General features: G+C 46.3%; 1 protein-coding gene across 1 annotated transcript in view; it reads left to right on the top strand.

The window, feature by feature from the left end:
• LOC130111955 (C-myc promoter-binding protein-like) overlaps positions 1–19,319 on the top strand; it is a 109,821-nt gene that overhangs the window by 75,008 nt on the left and 15,494 nt on the right. Inside the window, exons 18-25 of the mRNA XM_056279262.1 lie at positions 1,531–1,737; positions 3,179–3,307; positions 6,758–6,899; positions 10,182–10,286; positions 10,595–10,744; positions 11,020–12,209; positions 12,646–12,874; positions 13,876–13,976. Coding sequence (XP_056135237.1) covers positions 1,531–1,737; positions 3,179–3,307; positions 6,758–6,899; positions 10,182–10,286; positions 10,595–10,744; positions 11,020–12,209; positions 12,646–12,874; positions 13,876–13,976 — 2,253 coding nt within the window. The remainder of the gene's footprint in view (positions 1–1,530; positions 1,738–3,178; positions 3,308–6,757; positions 6,900–10,181; positions 10,287–10,594; positions 10,745–11,019; positions 12,210–12,645; positions 12,875–13,875; positions 13,977–19,319) is intronic.

The raw sequence follows: 19,319 nt of genomic DNA, 5'->3' as shown, positions 1-19,319 counted from the left end.
CTGCCAAGGACCGTGTGGTGGCTCAGGCACACCAGCCACTCCACGTAAAAAGTTGTCACACGCAGACATCCTCCCGCAAGGATACCCACAAGGATCTAGAAGGAGGGCAGTCATACTCGACCCTGAGTGACCGCTGATGATGATGATGATGATGATGGTCGCTGATCCGAAGTAATAAAAACCCCTATGGTGTTTGTTATTGCTTTTGTCTGGTCTGAATTAGCAGGGAGAGGTTGCTTAGATACCACAGGGAGCAGTGTTTGCACTCCACTCGGTTTTTAACTTGTACCGCTGATATTCAAATTTGGATGATGCCGTCTCAAATGAGTAATCATGTTCGACGTACTGCCAGCAACATACTTGGTTTCAGCTGAACAATGTTGGCATGCTGCCGTCGTCTTGTCCGCATGTCTTTGTCCGTTGCTACTGTAGTTCACTGGAAAATGTTCCCAAACAGGGGACCTGACGGCTATGGGAGGGTCCTCAAGCTCTGGCTTTGCGGTCACCATACTTAGGAGGCTGCATCGCTAATTCAGTTGCTAAGTTACGGCTCCATTATGGAATCTGAGAGGAAACTGAGTTTTAAAATGTGTTTCTGCATACAGAAATGTAGAAGAGGGCACACTATCTTGTCATCCATTCATCCAGCCAATATTCAAACTGCTTATCCTGCTCTCAAGGATGCTGGAGCCTATCCCAGCAGTCATTGGCAGCCGGCGGGTAGACACCCTTGACAGTCCGCCAGGCCATCACAGGGCTGACACACACACATTCATACCTAGGGACAATTTAATATGGCCACCTGATTCACATGACCTACATGTCTTTGGACTGTGGGAGGAAACCGGAGCACCCGGAGGAAACCCACGCAGACACGGGGAGAACAATCAAACTCCACACAGAGGATGACCCGGGACAATGCCCAAGGTTGGACTACCCCAGGGCTCTAACACAGGACCTTCTGGCTGTGAGGCAACCGCGCTAACCACTGCGCCACCGTGCTGCCTATCTTGTCATGTGTCACTTTATTCTCTTAACATTTCAGTCAACTGACCATCATAGCATAAAAAAGTTATGCACGTAATGTATGTGGTTAAAACTGGACTATATTCACTCAGATTACAATGCACACCGAACCGAATGTCCTGTATCAAGCGGTATGGTACAAATACTGGTACCGTTACACCCCTGTTGACTAAGAATGAGATCAGCAGAGGAAAGGGCCTCAGTTGCTATTGCTAAAGCATTACAGGAAGTTAATAGTAAAGAGGTCAAAGTTCAGAGATGCAGCACCTTGACAACATTTTTGAGTTCATAGAAAGAGGGTGAACAAGAAAATTAAATAAAATGAGAACTGAGCAGAGAGGTTTTTTTTTTTTTTTTTTTTAGAAGATGTAAAGAAGAGGAGATAATTGTTGACTAGATTCATTTTCTGCCAAAACGGGAGACTGGGAGAGACTGCTGCTCTGAGTTTGATACACACACTTGCTTACACTCTTTCTCTAAAACTTGCCAAAACTCTGTCCACAGGAGATCAGGTTGGCCCAAAAAATAGCCAAGAAGTACTCGTCAGTTCCCCAGCTGTGGTCCAAGTGCCTGCTCCGACACTGCTACGGTCTGTGGTTCATCTGCCTGCCGGCCTATGTTAAGGTGTGCCACTCCAAGGTCCGGGCACTGCGCACCGCCTACGATGTGCTCCGCAAGATGCAGGCTAAAAAGCTCCAGCCCCCAGATGAGGTACAGTCAGTGGTTAATCTGTTTTACTGGACCCACTGAGCCATTATCGAGACTAACAGCTTAAAGATAACAATAGCAACAAAAAAAGCAGCTTTTAAGTCTTACTTACACTGGGGTAACACTATGTGACAGTAAGGCTGATCATTGCCAACAATTGGCCATCATGGAAGGTTTTTAGGTACATGCTTCATTGGTGTGTTCGGTGTGTAGTGATTGACATTTGGCAGAGATTGCAATTTTGAATTGTGTGATGTTAAACCCACAGTCTGTTGAGTTGTGCAGTCTGTCCCCAGCCTTACTGTCTCAGTTTTGGTTCGTATTTGGCTCTTGTTTTTAGACCAACCCAGTGGTAAGTTTTATGTCCTGTTTGCTTTAGCTGTGTGTGTTTACATGTTTACATGACATGTTGACCCTATATTTATATGCACACAGCATCGTCGATACTAGCTCATATCCAGGTTAAAGTGTTATCTTGGATAAGCTGTTTACATTCATTTTGATATGCCCTCTTTTATGCCTATACCCATTTCTCTGCCTGATGCATCTGCTTGCCTCCTCAGCCACTTTATTGAATCTTTAAAATGTTTTATGTTGTTTTTTTTTACAAAAGAAAAGAAAACAACAAAACCAAATCAAAATATTAACAACTTCTGTTTCAAAAGACTCCGTTTCTTGATTGCTCCAAAAATTAGATGATCTCACATTTCCTCAGTTTGCTGCCATGTTTTAATGTTTTGCCAGATTGTACCCATAATACCTTGGTTGGGCGTCCCTACAGACACAATTGGCTGTGTTTGTGGGTGGGAAGCCGGATGTAGGTTTGTGTCCTGGTCGCTGCATTAGTGCCTCCTCTGGTCGGTCAGGGCACCTGTTCGGGGGGGGGGGTACTGGGGGGAATAGCATGATCCTCCCATGTGCTATGTCCCCGTGGCAAAACTCCTCACTGTCGGGTGAAAAGAAGTGGCTGGCGACTCCACATGTATTGGAGGAGGCATGTGGTAGTTTGCAGCCCTCCCCAGATCAGCAGAGGGGGTGGAGCAGCGACCGGGATGGCTCAGAAAAATAGGGTAATTGGCCAAGTACAATTGGTGGAAAAAAGGGGGGGGATCCAAAAAAAAAGAAAGAAAATGTACCCATAATACATTGCAAAATAAAGATTGCATAGTACACAGAAAAAAGGGGTAGATGGGATCACATTTTTATATGTTACAGTATCCTGGTTACGCATTATATTTCAGGGGTATTATTAAGCTTTCTTGGCAGTTTAAGAGCTTAGGGTTGTTGTAAATGGTCATAGTGTTTACGTATGCCAATTCAGATGGCATACTTTAGCATCCCTTACGCATCCCTTATGGTTCACATGTAAACATAGCCACTAAAATTGCACTTTATGGGGTCGCTACCACCTCTGAAGTGAGTCAGCATTTCTCGGGTCCTCCAGGTGTGCTACCGGGTGCTGATGCAGCTCTGTGGTCAGTACGGTCAACCTGTCCTAGCTGTTAGGGTTCTCTTCGAGATGAAGAAGGCAGGAGTCCACCCCAACGCCATCACCTACGGCTACTACAACAAGGTAGATAACCCCGTGTGTGTGTGTGTGTGTGTGTGTGTGTGTGTGTGTGTGTGTGTGTGTGTGTGTGTGTGTGTGTGTGTGTGTGTGCGCATGCGTGCGTGCATTTGTGTTTGCACCCAACCAAATATCATCAGATTGGAGAAATAACTAATGTATTTATAGTGTCACAGACTACGTGCTCTATTTGTTATGTTGTGATAATCTGAAACTGTTTGGACATTGGGACAGCTGGTAGCTTAGTATTTATAAGTTATTGGTAGTTAACTTGTGCCCATTAGGGGATCAGTTCAAATCCCTGTTTTTTTGTTTGTTTGTTTTTTTTTGGGAAGGGGGGGAGGTATTTCTGAGGTTGTGAATAAGAAACACCCTTCCCTCTCCTAGCAGCTGTCATCTACTAAGGCTTTAGCAAGGCACTTACTTTGGAAATCTCTAGTAGCCAAAACAGCCATAGAACAGTAATTATGCATGTTCAATAATCCAGGTAAGGAAATCCCAGAGACTTGAATCAATTCCATAAATGTGTCCAGATGGACTGATTCAATTTTCTGTGAATCACAGAACTGTAATTTTGTCGGGCAGAATGAAGCAGAACTTTCTTGTAAAGAGCATATTTACCTACCAAAACCTTTCCTGAATTATTATAATGTGACTGTAATATTGTAATGGGACAAATCAGAGAAGTCTGACTGTTTGAGTTTGTCTATAGCATTAGCGGCTTATAAACATCAAGTTGAGAACATTACCACTGAATTATTCTGCCATTGCAAACACTTTATTCTACATACAGTTACCAAAATCCATAAAATTCCCCCGAAGTCACTATGTCAACACAGACAATATGTCAAATTATTCCCCTCCAGGGCACTTCCTTTTTCCCTCCCAAGGTCATCGGACATAATCAGTGAGCACACCTTAAGATGAATTGTCACTCTAACCTGTCAGCCTTCAGTACCAGCCCCTCAGAATTGCCCCCAGCCGGATCCCAGCCAGCTTCACCCATTGAAACTGAGTGACCCAGCAGGAATATGCCACGGATCTGTATGGGTCCTGTCATGGACCCACCAGCAATTCTGAGCGGCTGTATCAGTACCGTCCTTATCTGGCAAGGGAGTGAAAAAAAATGTGTCTGATGTTGGAGTAGGTTATAAACAGAGAAGGCTGTGGTAAAGGTTACTCTGGTGTGTTTCGTTGCCAAAAGTTTTTAGCTATTATTTTGATATTGTAGCTTTGTAATTGATGGCTTGGAGGTATCAGCTGTCTGGGCCACACTTTCAACTGGAACAGATTGAATTCCTGGAAGCCGTCAATTTGATTTACAATGTTACAATGTTACAATTACATGTAGCAGAAGCGATGTACATCTGAGAGTTAATACAACACAAGCAAGGCTCTAGTCAGGAGGCAACAACACAAGTAAAGTGCCAAAAAAACTAGGTTCAAGTCTGATAGGACATAGGTGTCAACAGGCAGTGCACAAAGTGAATGCCAAAGCCCCCGCAAAGCTAGCGGAATTCCCGTCACCTTGCTTGGTCCACACACGTAGTTGCTGCTGACTCGTCTGCACTCTCCGCTGTAGCTCCTCGCATGCCCTTTTCCTGCTGTCCCCCGCTGGATATTTCGATGCAAATGAAGCATGGTGCGTATCGAAGTGCCGCTTTATATTTGACCGTTTCATCGATGCAATTTTATCATTGCATATTAGACATACCGCAGATCCTGCTCTCTCCACAAATGCAAATTCCTCTGTCCACGCAGCCTGGAATGCACGGTAATCATCGTCTTTTTTTCTTTTCGCCATCTTTTCCGTTACAAGGGTTGAAGCGGATAAACTAGTTGGCTATCTGATAAAATTGATTTCTTCACCTTTACAATGACCCGGACATGCTCGCGAGCCATTGGTTCCCGACCCGACCCACGGGTGACCCGTGACCCGTGAAATTTATCTTCAAAACTAATTTCTGTTTACTTTAAAATGACACAGTATTATTAAGAAATATCACAAGTATTTTAAAATCAGTTCCAAACTGATTTTTTTGAAAAAAAAATAATTTTCAACTCAAAATTGTCTGGGAGCCATATGCCGTCACCGGAAGAGCCATATATGGCTCGCGAGCCATAGGTTCCCGACCGCTGCACTAGACGCTTCACAACAACCCGACTTCTTACACAAGAATGTCAGACACACAAATTATATCATACCAGTCCTATATAGATGGGGTGTCTGGCTTAAGCCATTTCTTTGTAATTGTTTTTCTAGCAGCTACAATCAATATCCCAAATAAGTAACTTGTATTAATGTTTATGGGTGTTGCATGTAATAGACCAAAGAGGAGTTCATCCCAATTAAAAGTAATTTGTGTCCCAAATATAGTCACTAATCTTACATAAATCTTATGCCAAAAGGTATTTACTTTTGGGCAAGCCCAAAACAAGTGGTAGTGATTGGCTTCCTGGGTTCTACAATTTCTCCAGCAGCTGGAAGAGCCTGAGTGGTGAGATGTCTGAACAGGTGTGATAAAATATCTACTAAGACTCTTCCAGCCAAACAGCCTCCATGAGGTTGAGCTTGTTATCCTCCATTGAGATTTGCAATAGCCAATTAGGATAGCCAATTACCCCACTCTTCCGAGCCGTCCCGGTCGCTGCTCCACCCACTCTGCTGATCGGGGGGGGGGGGGGCTGCAGACTACCACATGCCTCCCCCGATACATATGGAGTTGCCACTAGCCGCTTCTTTTCACCTGACAGTGAGGGGTTTCGCCAGGGGGACATAGCGCGTGGGAGGATCATGCTATTCCCCCCCAGTTTCCCCTCCCCCCTGAACCGGCGCCCTGACTGACCAGAGGAGACGCTAGTGCAGCAACCAGGAAACATACCCACATCTGGCTTCCCACCCGCAGACATGGCCAATTGTGTCTGTAGGGATGACTGACCAAGCTGGCAGTAACACGGGTAGTCAAACCGGTGATCCCCATGTTGATGGGCAACGGAATAGACCATAACACTAGCTGCACGCCCCCCTCCATTTTTTTTTTTGAACAGATGACTACAGCACCTACTCTATATATTTTCTTGCTATCACAGCTCTTTTGTTCATAGGCATGCAGCCATGTAGTTTTTGACTGCTGCTTACTAGTGGCGACTCTAGCACATTGTTTGTTTCACTTGGTTTGTGCGACTCTTTAGCATGTTGTTTATTTCACTTGGTTTGTCACATTGACTGAGAATCCTCACGTCTCTGCCTATTGTTCAATTGTTATTTGTTGATCACTGTTGATGGTGCTCAAGCACATCTGCCTCAGACGCATACCTAGGAACCGCTAGAGCAAATAAGCAGAAAATTTGTCAGGGAAAGGTTGCTCTTTTATTCCCCTTTTTACTCTTCTTTTATCACCTCCTCTTTTCTGTCTTTCTCCTTGTTTGCCCCTTTGCCCCTCGCTCCTCATCCAGGCTGTCTTAGAGAGCACGTGGCCCTCCAGTACCAGAGGAGGTTACTTCCTGTGGATGAAGCTGAGGAATGTGGTTCTTGGTGTTGCCCAGTTTAAGCAGGCGCTCCGCAGACATGCCCGGCTCACACAGAGCCCTTTGTCAGGTAAAGCAGGATACCCCCCAACAGCCACTGATGTTGTTGATTATGTTGACGGAGTGAATCCCCTGCCTTTCTTTAATCACTCATGGAGGAAGTGGATGCACGCACTAGAAAGCACAAGTAATGAACTGCACTTTAACTTCCTGGATTTTGGAAGTGGTGGTATCCATACGTCCAAGGTATTTGGTTCTACTTTGACTCAAAATAAGCACATTTTCCACAAAGCCCTTTATGCTGGTTTTGTCTTTGTCCATGATCATTAAGAGACATTATGTTGTGGGGAGGATTTCCACATTCATGTCATTACCTGCTTACATTATCACTGAATGTGCTGCAAGATGTACAATTTTATTACTGATTTTACTTTTACACAAACACTTCAGAAAAGGCAAGAGGGGAGACAGATACTTTGTGTGGCTGTTGGGTTACATAGGCTCCAGGACAAACTACCCATTTAGTCTACTACTACTTTCGGCTGCTCCCGTTAGGGGTCGCCACAGCGGATCAAACGTTTCCATTTCTTCCTGTCTTCTGCGTCTACCCATTTAGTCACCTTTAAAAATGATGCAAATCAATTTGAGGGCTTACATAATCCCACCTTCCAGGAATATGTTAAAGTTTAACCAACCAATTGCTACAGTAGCTTGAGTTGATCATGTAGGCTAGTTGAATAAATAAAAATATCATGTGAATAAATGATGATAAAAGATTAACATATTTAAAGGGTAATTGGATAATTCAAAATCCTAATTTCTTGCAACATAATCAGTCTCACGCCACTGTATGCTTTTGCACAGCTGTAAATATTTCACTACTAACTGTGTCTAAAACAAACTTGGTATGAACAGAAATGTTTGAACAGAGAAAACTTTTAACCCCAAATTGTCATAGTCTGAAAGTATGTGATTAAACACACTTGACCCATGCATGCCTGTCAGCGCCCCCCTCCCTCCATACCCAATGCATGCATGCTGCCAATCCATGTCCTGCAGATACCTGCTTTTGTAAAGTAACTTCCTTATACCGGTTGTTAGCATTTTACCCATGAGACGGCATACCCTCTTCCTGATTTAACTCGAGTCCAGAATTTATCATTTAATTTTTTGCATTTTTTTAGGAGTCAAGCGCTTGTGTGAAAGATAGACTAAATGCTTCATCCACACACACACAACACCTGAATAGAGGGACCTACAACACTTAGACTCAACCTCAATGCTTTACAGTAACCTGTAGAAATACAGGCACTCTTTTTAGACAAGTGTCAACAGGAGGCTCCGTCCAGTTGTCTACAATATTCATCTCCCCAGCATGGAGCCAAACTGGCACCCAGCGTTCTTTTAATGCCTTGTTGTCTTTGGGCAGATGGGAGCGATCTGGACGCCGTGAGTCACGGCAGCATGGATAGCTCTGCCGACACTAACCCCGCTGAGCAGGGCCCCTACGCCACTGCCTTCATCAAAGTAGACCCCACTGATGATAGATCTAGCACAGGTACACTCAAAATGGCTGCTGCTTGACTTGATTTCCCCTATCACGTGGGTGGCCATCTTGTTATACCTTCTCTTCTTTTCCACTGACATTTGTTTGTTTGCTTGTTTTCTTCCTCCCTCCATCTTTGTCTGCTGACATCCTCCCCTCTGCCTCCTCCCATCCTATGTCATACTTTGCCTGCTCTGTCCTTCTGTCTTCCTGGATGTTCATCCCATGTCACTTCCTGTTTTTACTCTCCTGGTTTCTGCCTTGCTGCACCCCTAACCCCGCCCCTCACTCTGGCCCTGCCTGTGTGTGCTCTTGCATGCAGTCGGTCGTCGGGGTGACAGCATAGGCTCGAGGGGCCATGTGACCCCATCACAAACAGGGGGTTCTGAGCCCAGAGAACCTGCCCTGCACTCAGGTAAACCTGTCTGTCTGTCTGTCTGTCTGCATTCAGGTAAACCTGTCTGTCTGTCTATCGCTCTGTCTGTCTGTCTCTCATCTTTCCGTCAGTCCAGGGTGCTTTCTCTGGCTGTCAGCCTTTCTCAATCATCTCTGTCTCTTTTTTACTTGCTCTGTACTTTCCCTTTTTTTCCCTCCAACTTCTTCGCTCAGAGCATTTCTCTCCTCCTTTCCTTCGCCTTTGCCAACTCGCCCCCTATCACAGCAGATTCAGCAGCACCTCCTCCTCATCCTCCTCCACTCCTTTACTCACCTTTCTCCTGCTTCTTTGCCTCCCTCTCATTCCTAGACTCACCACAGAGTGATTTGTCAATGTCAATTATGCCAAGTAATTACCCAGAGGCACGTTCTCTTTGATTACAGCTACAATATCAGTCATTGAGATGCCACCTCTGAGGGAGATTAAAAGAAATCATGGAGACAGCGCAGCAAGGAAAATCACCGTGTTATGGTGTAACTGTGTTTTTGCTGGGTTGCTCATCATGCACCCTAAAAGAGTTAAGTTGTCATCAGTCAAGATTAGCTGATATCTGTCTGTCTACACTGTACATCAGCTACTGCCTCATGCTTTATTTAGAGCCAGAGAGCAACATGAGAAAGATGAAAGAGGGAGAGCAAATCACCACCCAGCTGGTTGCTGGGAGACCCGAGGAAGATGGAGAGAAAGAGACAGTGAAGGAGAAATGGGTGGAAAGAGAAGGAAGGTAGTGAGAGACAGAGAAATGCGGAGAAAGATGGACTGATGGAGAGCGACAGAGTGAGTCAGAGAGGGAGACCATGAGAGACAAAGAAAACTAGTCATGGGTGTGGCCTTAAGTAGATCCTGTTAATGCATGGGGGGGGGCACAACCCCTGCTGGATGTGCCTGCTTGAGTAGAGTAGATAAAAAGGACAAAGCACCTCACTACTCTCCACTGTATTTCTCATTTATCTGTTCTGGGACACATTCTTCTTCACTTTGTTTCTCAGTCTGAAGCAGACATCTTTTTCTTGGTTGTAAAGAGTCATAATGGAGAGGGCCTTTGTGAATAAGGGATTTAACTAACAGTTTACAGAGAATGGCCACAGTGTGCACAGTGACTGCTGTGAAATAAAGAACTATGTGGACAGGTTTAACAGAGATGCCATTGGTATAAACCGATTTCTTAATCATTATGGACAGGAATAGTATAGATATGGAAGAACCGCATTGAAATTACTCCTCTTTTATATTTTTGTGGTCATACAGATTACTCACTGTATTCTGAAACTATCTTATATATTGATTTGATTAATATTATGTTCAGTGGCCATATTTAGACAATGCTCTGTCTGCCCCCCCCCCCCCGTGTTTTTCTCTCTTTTCCCCAGGAGATCAATCAGATTTGGGATATAACTCGCTGTCCAAAGAGGAGGTGCGCAGAGGAGACCTCAGTGCTCCTGACCGAGAAAAGAAGGAGAGCGACAGCAGCTCCTGTCAGTAGCCAATCAGATATCAGCTGGCCTTTGTCTAAAATCCCCAGTCTTGATGTCACTTCCCTTTTTCTGTTTGAGTTTTTCATAAACATCAAAACATTTTGGTCATCTGTTGTTTCCCCCACTATGTCTGACCTTCTGCACTTCATAGAGATTCTGGATGAGTCTGATATGGGTTTATTTTCTATTTGTGTGTGTGTGTGTGTGTGTGTGTGTGTGTGTGTGTGTGTGTGTGTGTGTGTGTGTGTGTGTGTGTGTGTGTGCGCGCGCGCGCACGCACGTACGCACGTACGCACGCATGAATGTAGTATCAGAGACAGAGAGTACTAAGGGTAGTGGCGACAGTCTCCCCCAACTGGACATTGAGGTCAATCCCTGCTTCAAGTGCCATGGAATCGTCCGTGGCACCCGACCCTATGAGGACACAGCTTGCCAGTCCTGGAGCTCTGCCAGTGCAGGTAGAGTGAGGGATCAGTTCAATGATTAATTTATAACAGTTAAACAAGTAATCATCAATACTTCGTCAGTTCTCTCATTTTTTCTTTGTTCTTCATTTTCTTTTTCTCTCTCTCTCCCCCTCTTTCCCTCTCTCTACCCTCCCTTTGTTGTTTTGTCTTCCCCTTTCTCTCTGTGTGTGTATGCACATATGCGTCTTGCTCTCTCTCATCATCTGTCCCTCTTTCACTGTATGTGTGGGTGTGTGTGTCTCTGTCTGTCTCTCTCTCTTTCTCAGACCACGTTGCAGGTCTCTTGTTCACCTCCTCTCTGGAGGAGATTGGGGAGGTGCAGACCAACAGCTTGCTGAGGAGACACAAAAGCGCCCTGGAGGAGGTAGTGGGCAGTACCAACAGCAGCAGTTCCACTTCAGACAGGCTGGGGCGGCGGAGCCGCCGGCTGAGTGGGGACACGGCTGGCAGCACTGGCAGCGGTAGCACAGTCCTGGGCCTTGGCCTTAACCAAGGTGAGACCGATCCAGAGAAGATCGCAGGAAACCTGGGCACCGATGCCAAGTTTCTCTCCAGCACCAAGTTCAGCAAGACCAGCCGGCCTCAATCCCTGACGCTCAGTGGGTCCGATCGTACACAGGCTATGGCGGGCACGGGGAGGAACTCTGGGGCCCGGGAGGAGGCAGGTGACCAGAACTCCTGTGATGAGGATAAGGGTGCTGCAGACACCATCTTTGATCTGGAGGATCTAGACTTGGATGAGCCCACCTCAGAGGTCGCCAGCATCTCATGCAATAGAAGTGTAAAGAGGACTGTGGAGCGCAGCGCAAGCTATGGGGGTGTGGGCGTTGTAATGTCAAGGGGAGCAGTGAAGCGAACAGGCATCGAAATGGGCTATGACCCCCTGTCCCTGCTGGCGGCACAGAGTCAGTCCCAGCAGCATGATGACAACCGGGGCCCAGAGGAGGACGAGGTTGGCACACCCAGCACCCGCAGACACCTGGCCAGAGAGATTGAACTCTACATGAGCCATATGGGCAGTCCACTAAGCAGCCGCACCCCTAGCCTGGACTTCCAGGATCCCTCTAGCCCCTTGCTCCTCCACCCGTACTCCTCTGTCCACCGCCGGGCCAGTCTGCCCCACAGCTCCCCTCTCAGGACTGGAGGGGTACCACGATCTCGCACTTACCACCCACCTTCGCCATCCCAGCCCGTCGCACGCCAACGCCTTTGGTCCTCCCCTCCCAGTAGGCGATCTAGCACCACACCCAGCCCCTACAGGGAGAGAGCTGACAGAGACTCCTTGAGCATGAGTCTTGCCTCTCCCTCCCCCTCCTCTTCCTCCTTTGCCCTGGACTCCCTGCTCACCCCGACTCTGGACATTTTCCGTAGCAGTGTGTTCTCTGCAGGGAAGGGTGTGGCAGAGAAGGCCAGCCGCTGGTACTCCCGTCTGGCCACCTATACCACGCCCACTAAGGTACGGCACAATGGGTTTACTGTGATGGGAGGAATTGGCATATTGTGTCTTGAGGATCATGTCTGATGCGCCTGTTCAGCGGTGGTAATAACATAGTGCAAAATGAGCACAAAATTGAAGCACCACTGCCCCCTTGTGTCCTTTTAGAGCACTCTAAATCCCATGAATAAACCTGTGCTTTTTAATGAGTTGACTTAGTCAGACTTTACAACTTTTAATGAGCAAGTATTTGAGATTTAGGGATGTAATATATTTATTTCCTTGGTGTCTGGTCCTCTGTATGAACAGATGTTGAAACCATGTTGAAGCTTCCATTTCCCTTACATAATTGAATAATGTATTTCTTCAATAAAGCAAAGGTGTCGCCATCATACCAGCAGCGAAAACTCTTCATAAGATCATCATGGTCTTAATTCAGCCTCTTCTTCACATCCAGGATGATAACAGTGACCATTTGAGTGTGTCTTCCCTGGGCATGGATGATGCAGAAACTTCCTCCCTCCTGTATGAGGAGTGCTGTGGAGAGCCAGACGGGCCCTTACTCTCCCCACCAAGAAATGGCCCTGTGGTCCCCCGGAGGAGCCCCAGACGCAGCCCCTTCCGCAGCAGACTGGACAGCTCTGCCATGGGCTCCAGCTTTGGAACACCCACACCTCTACAACCCAGTGAGACAACCCTACATCGAAGACACCATGATGATTATGATAATAAATCACATTTTGTTATAACAGACTTCTTTTGGACATCCATGGTATTCATGTAATGGAAAAAAGAAACAAGGGTCAAGATCCTTTAGTTATACACAAGAACACAAGAAAATCATAACATAAGCACAAAATGACAAGAATTGTTAAATTCAAGCAAAACACAAACCAATGAATGGGTGGAGTGGGTATCAGTCCAGATTCGGCACAGTACTGGTCCCACCCCCAGGATAAATTGCAAAACCCTTTTATGCAATCTTGTGTCCGTTAGTTTAACAAAAATTAAAGGTACTGGTCCGCGTTGGTGTAGCGGTCTAAGCATTGGCTTTGTGTCAATGCAGTTGCCCACTGGGGACCGGGGTTCACGCCCTGGTCTCGTCAGATCCGACTATGGCCGGACTCGATGAAGCAGCAATAATTGGCAACACTGTCTTCGGGAGGGGGGCAGAGTCGGCTTGTGTTCGTCACATGAATGCGTCTCTGTGTGTGTCAGAAAAAGCAGTGGTTCGCCCTGGATTCGCCTTGTCATGAAAGTGGTGAGGCGTCTCCTTCGAGACTGCCAGCCGGAGAGATGCAATTGGCGAACGCATGCAGTACGAGGGTGGGTGTTTGAATTAAAATAGGGATCGATTGGCCACTAAATTGGGGGAAAAACCAGAAATAAAAAATGAAAAAAAAAATTATTAAAGATCCTCATCACTGTCGACAGCTACTTTGGACATTTTTGCAACCGAGCTTCCTGGAATGTAAATCTGATTCTCTTTTTTTGCACAGGGGAGCTTTGAATGTTTTGTGGTTCCTTTTGTCCCTCTAAACAAGGACCTGTGGAAAATGAGATGTTAATGATTCAGCAGTTATAGCCGTAACATCTCCAGCATGTGTTTTTAAAGATAAGGCTGACTTATTTACTTTGCTTGAGTATTGTGTGATGGAGACTTATCTTCTCTGTGCTGCTGTGGTAGGTTGTGTGGTGTCTCCAGGCTTCAATCTGCCAGACAAATCAGACCTTGGCTCTTCACGCTACACCAGCAATACTAGCATCTTCAACAACTATGCCATGGAGGTAATACAACACTACATGCAGATAAGCTCCTGCATTTCAGTAATAAGATCACGTTGTTTTCTTTTGCTTGAGCGGAGCAAACTTTCACACTTATCATCTCGATCTCGAGTAAAACCAGGCATAAGCCTTAGCTGGCATATTATCCTACTTCTACCTTGGCCACTTACCAAGGAAACCACACAATCACTGTTGTTAACATCCTCTTTTCTTGAGTAAAATGTAATTTATGTTATACTCACTATTGATTTTTGGCAAGATACTCTTTTTTTCTCACATAAGTTTGTATTGAGTTTTCAAAAAGATATAAACAGAATAGCACAATAACATAAACACAAAAAAGAATACAGTAAGATATACAAACAGATAAAAATAAAAAAAATAACAATAAATAGTTGTCTGGAAATATTTCAATAGCACACAAATATTTTAATTCGGCATTCATTAAGTCGGTGTCATTTCCCATATAAATGGTCAAGTTTTCCCAGTTCTTTTTAAATATATTCTCTTGGACTCTCAAAATGTATGTCAACTTTTCCATAACAAAAATGTCTTGGACAATTTCCATCCACTGTTCCTGTTTTGGAGTGTTTACATTAAGCCAATTTTTGGTAACGGCTTTCTTACTTGCTGCAAGTAAAACTTAAGTCAAGTAGAGATCTTCTCTCATCACAACATCATCAACGTTACCAAGATACATCACGGGTTAGGTATTTGGGATTTCATATTGCAAAATATTTTTGACACCTACATTTATAGTCTCCCAATATAACCTTCGTGCATTTCCAGAAAATATGTGAGTGGTCAGCCTCCATGCTCCCACACAGCCTCCAACACTGTTGTTGTGCAGCAAGTTGCCTGCTTTTTATTTTGAGTGTTATGAAAAAGCGAGTTAAATTCTTCCAGCAGAATTCCCTCCATATTTGTGAGATTGTGGATGTACATTGTGTCTCTCACACATTTGATACCATTCTTCGTCTGTTATCTGAATCTTTAACTCTGCTTCCTTTTTGCTTTTACGTAGGTTGTTGAATTCCCCCTGCTTCCCCCAAAAGCTTGGTACAAAGCAGAGATGACCCTAAGCCCCTTCTGTTTGTATGCATCCACAATCACCCCAATCACATTATTTTCAGTTTCATCTGGTTCCGACCTTATCTGTTTTGTAAAGTAGTTGTAGGCTACTAACATTGAATGTCTGTGGAACCATTTTTACTCCTGATGTGTCAGTGTCGTGTCTCTTCTTAAACAAAATACTGGAGTCAAAATATAATTTCACTATTTACAAGTATAATTGAAGTCTCAATCTTTTTGTTCAAAGTCTTTTTGCTTTCACGGACACGTTCACGGTAAAAACCGTGTGTTGCGCCATTGTCTCTCCAGCAGGAACTGACACGTGCACTCCTTGCGTCCTCTGGCTTTCCAAGTCTGTCAAAATAAAAGTCCTCACGGGAGAACATCACTACACCATGATTCAAGATTCAAAAAAGGACTGGTTGTTAAAATCCCTAGTGTTTGCACTGCAACAGATTCAGTGGAGATCAAACTGGAGATGTCTGCCAAGGTGACATTGCCACCACCAGGACACATCATCAGTTGTGTACCTCAGCATCACAGGGTGTTTCGGCCTTTTATCACAAGACACCCCCCGCTGAGGCAGGCCCACCACAGGTTGATCGGTCCTGGGTGTGTGACCTGTGGTTAGCTGTTCACCCTGGCAGCCCAGACGGCGTCTCTCCTTTTGAGCCAGATCCAGTGGCTAGTCCTCTCAGCAGTGTTGGCTAGCTCTTTGATCACTCTCCTGTGGGCCTGCCCCCTGACTCCTAGTTCCCTCAGGAGTTTTGCTGTGGAGCTGGCAACAAAGCCCCTACAACCCACCTCCACAGGGCGCACCTTCACCTTCCAGCCTCTGTCCTCTGATTCGGCTGCTAGGTTGGCGTACCGCAGCTTCTTACGCTCGTACACTTCATCGACTGCATCCTCCCGGGGACTGTGAGCTCAATGATGTAAGCGAGCTGGTTAGAATTGGACCAGAGGATGAGGTCTGGTCGCAAGGTGGTTGTTGCGATCTCTGTCGGGAAGATGAGGTTCTGGCCTAAGTCCACTCGCATTTCCCAATCCCTGGCTGAGTTTAGTGAGCCTAAGTTGGGAAGTGAAGGGTTGGCCTTCAGTTTATCCCCCTTTCGAATGAAAGCTGGAAACCGCTGGGGCCCTTCCTGGTTGTTGAAAGGTTGGGCATTGATGGAAACCCTCTTGCAATCGAGTTCAGCTGCCAAGCACCTGAGCACCTGATTGTGTCGCCAGGTGTATCTGCCTTGGGTAAGGCTGGTCTTGCAGCCAACCAAGATATGCTTGAGGGTTGCTGGGGCTGTACACAGGGAGCAAGATGGATTCTCTCCAAACCAGAGATTTAGATTTATGGGAGAGGGCAGGACATCATATGTGGCCTTGATGATGAAACTCAGCCTGTTTGATTCCATGCTCCAGAGCTCACTCCATGTGAGTTTCCTCTTTTCAACACCCTCCCACCTCATCCAGCGACCCTGTTTGGCTTGTGCTACGGCTTTAGCACATCTGGCTGCTTCTTCCTGTCGGCGAACCTCCTCAACCACCATAGTTCGCCGTTCGGTAGTAGTCGCCTTTTGCCAGGTAGGTGTTTTTATTCCCAGGCCAAGGCCGCCTCTGCCTTGTTGAACATGGCCTACTACGTCTCGGTGGCGGAGGGCAGATTTCGCCTCCAGTACAGCTGCAGCCGGGGTCCGTTTCTTCCCTGTTGCTAGGGTTGGAGCAACTCCTCTCACTACTGGGTCTCGGGATTCTGTGAGCAACATGTCCAGCCTCACTTTGGCACATTTGAATTCCTCAACCAGGCTGGAAATTGGCAGTGCGAGGGCTCCATTGCCGTAGAGTCCAACACTGCTGAGGCACCTTGGCAGTCCAAGCCACTTCCTCACCTGTGAGTTCACTAGCCTCTCCAAGCGATTGGCATGAGATAGTGAGACTTCGTACATGGTTATTGGCCACATGAGTCGGGGTAGCAGCCCAAACTGAAAGCACCAAAGCTTCAACTTCCCGGGCAGTGCAGTGTTGTTGATTTGCCTGAGGCCACTGATTGTATCCTGGCGAAGTTGCTCCAGTTGCTGGGTGTCTTTGAGGTCTGCATTGTACCACCGTCCGAGGCTCTTGATGGGCTTCTCCCGGACTGTGGGGATTGGTTGATCACTAATGCAGAACCGTTCATCTGCTAGTTGGCCTTTGACAATGGAGATGCTGCGAGATTTACTTGGTTTGAACTCCATTCGTGCCCACTTGATGTTCTCCTGGAGTTTCTGCAGCAGGCGCCTGGTGCATGGTTTTGTTGTTGCTATGGTGGTCAAGTCATCCATGTATCCCCGGATTGGTGGAAGACGCAGGCCATTCCTTGACCTTTCGCCTCCCACCACCCATTGAGATGCACGAATGACGAGCTCCATTGCCATGGTGAATGCCAGAGGGGAAATAGTGCAGCCCGCCATAATGCCCATTTCCAGATGTTGCCAAGTGGTGGTGGCGTTCTGTGTTGTGACACAGAATTGGAGATCCTGAAAATAGGTCTTGACCAACTCTGTGATATTTTTGGGGACATGGAAAAAATCAAACGCCGTCCACAGGATCTTGTGAGGAACTGATCCAAAAGCGTCGGCAAGGTCTAAGAAAACCACGTGCAGGTCTCTCCGTTCTTTCTTGGCAGCTTGTATCTGGTGCCAGATGATATTAGCATGCTCCAGACATCCTGAGAAGCCACGGATCCCAGCTGTCTGCACTGATGTATCGACAAAGTTGTTTCTTTGCAGGAATGTGGAGAGCCTTTGGGCAATCACACTAAAAAATATCTTTCCCTCTACATTAAGAAGGCTGATCTGGCGAAACTGGCTGATGCAGGAAGAGTTCTTTTCCTTGGGGATCAGAATGCCTCCTGCTCTTCGCCATGCCCTGGGTATGACTCTTTTCTGCCATGCCACTTTCATCAGCTTCCAGAGGTATTTCAGGACTCCAGGAGTGTTCTTATAGAGTCTATACTGAATACCATTGGGCCCAGAAGCTGACATCGATCTTGCCTGCTTTACCGTCCTCTCCACCTTGCTCCATGTGAGGGGTCTTGTGTCCATATGGTGGTCAGGTGGGTGAATTGGTGGCATGTCATCTGGGATGGTGACTGGCTCATGTCTCCGGACATCAGAGTAGGTCTTCTTTAGGTGCTCTTCCAGATCTCGTATGGGGACTCTAAGGCTCCCATTTTTTTTGCTATCAAAAAGGCTCTTGACAAAGCTGTAAGGGTTGCTGTAGAAACGAGTCCTAGCCCGTTCTTTCCTCTTATGCTGTCGTCTGAGGTGTTCTGCTCTTCACAGCTTTGTCAAACGCTGCTTTATTTCAGCCTGCAGTGCGTCAAGCCCAACCCTCTCTTCCTCTGTGGCCTTCCTCCACTGCTTCCTCAGTTGTCTTCTCTCCTTCACCAATCTGTCAATTTCCCGCTGTCTCCTGGATTTGGGCTGGGTTGAAGGGTCTTTCTGCCTACTGGATATCTTCTCCTTTACCCCAAATCTCTCTACACCATAGCTGTAAATGATGGCTCCCATGTTCTCCAGTTTTCTTTCAACTGTTCCCTTTTGACCTTCTAGTAAGAGGACAAGGTCAGAGTTGATGGTCTCCCACTCAATCTTCTGGCTGGACTTGGGCCACAGGATTTGAGGTTTTCTTCCTTCCATCTTCCTCTCTGCTGCTGGCTGTGGCTGGCCGGGCTCCAGACCGGAGTCCACTGGAGGGTCTATGCAAAGTTGAGCTTCGTCTGGGGTGCTGATACCCTGAGGACTGTGGGGGTTCTCCTGCCTCCGGGCTTCACTCGACTGATTTGGCCTACTTCTTAAGACGTATTGGTCAATGCGAGGCCCCTTACCGAGCTCACTAAGGCACTTCTTTTTTCCTTGATGGATCTTAAGACCCTTCACTGATGTAACCTTTGACCAGTCACAGATGCAGCTGTGCAGCTTTTGTCCTGCCAGTGCTGATGATCCATCGGTTGCAGTGCTGGTCATCCGACTCGTTGTCAAATCCTTTCCTTGTTCTGTTACCTTGTGATCCACCTGTGAGTCATCTTGCGCCCCCGCTCTCGCAGACTCTGGGGGAATTCTTCTGCATAAAAAACTGGCATTTAAACTAACCAAAAATATTACCAAATAACATTATGGCTCTTACAGCCCAGCCCCTAATTGCATGGGTCGTTACACACGCAATTACAAACTTTTCTTACATAGAGCCATGGAAAATGTTCTTACTTGCAGTCATATAAACAATATCATAATACCACATTAC

This window comes from Lampris incognitus, chromosome 4 (genome assembly GCF_029633865.1).
Source record: "Lampris incognitus isolate fLamInc1 chromosome 4, fLamInc1.hap2, whole genome shotgun sequence".
NCBI lineage: Eukaryota > Metazoa > Chordata > Actinopteri > Lampriformes > Lampridae > Lampris > Lampris incognitus.
Note: the sequence above shows the minus strand (reverse complement) of the source record. Positions and strands in the feature narration are given on the sequence as shown.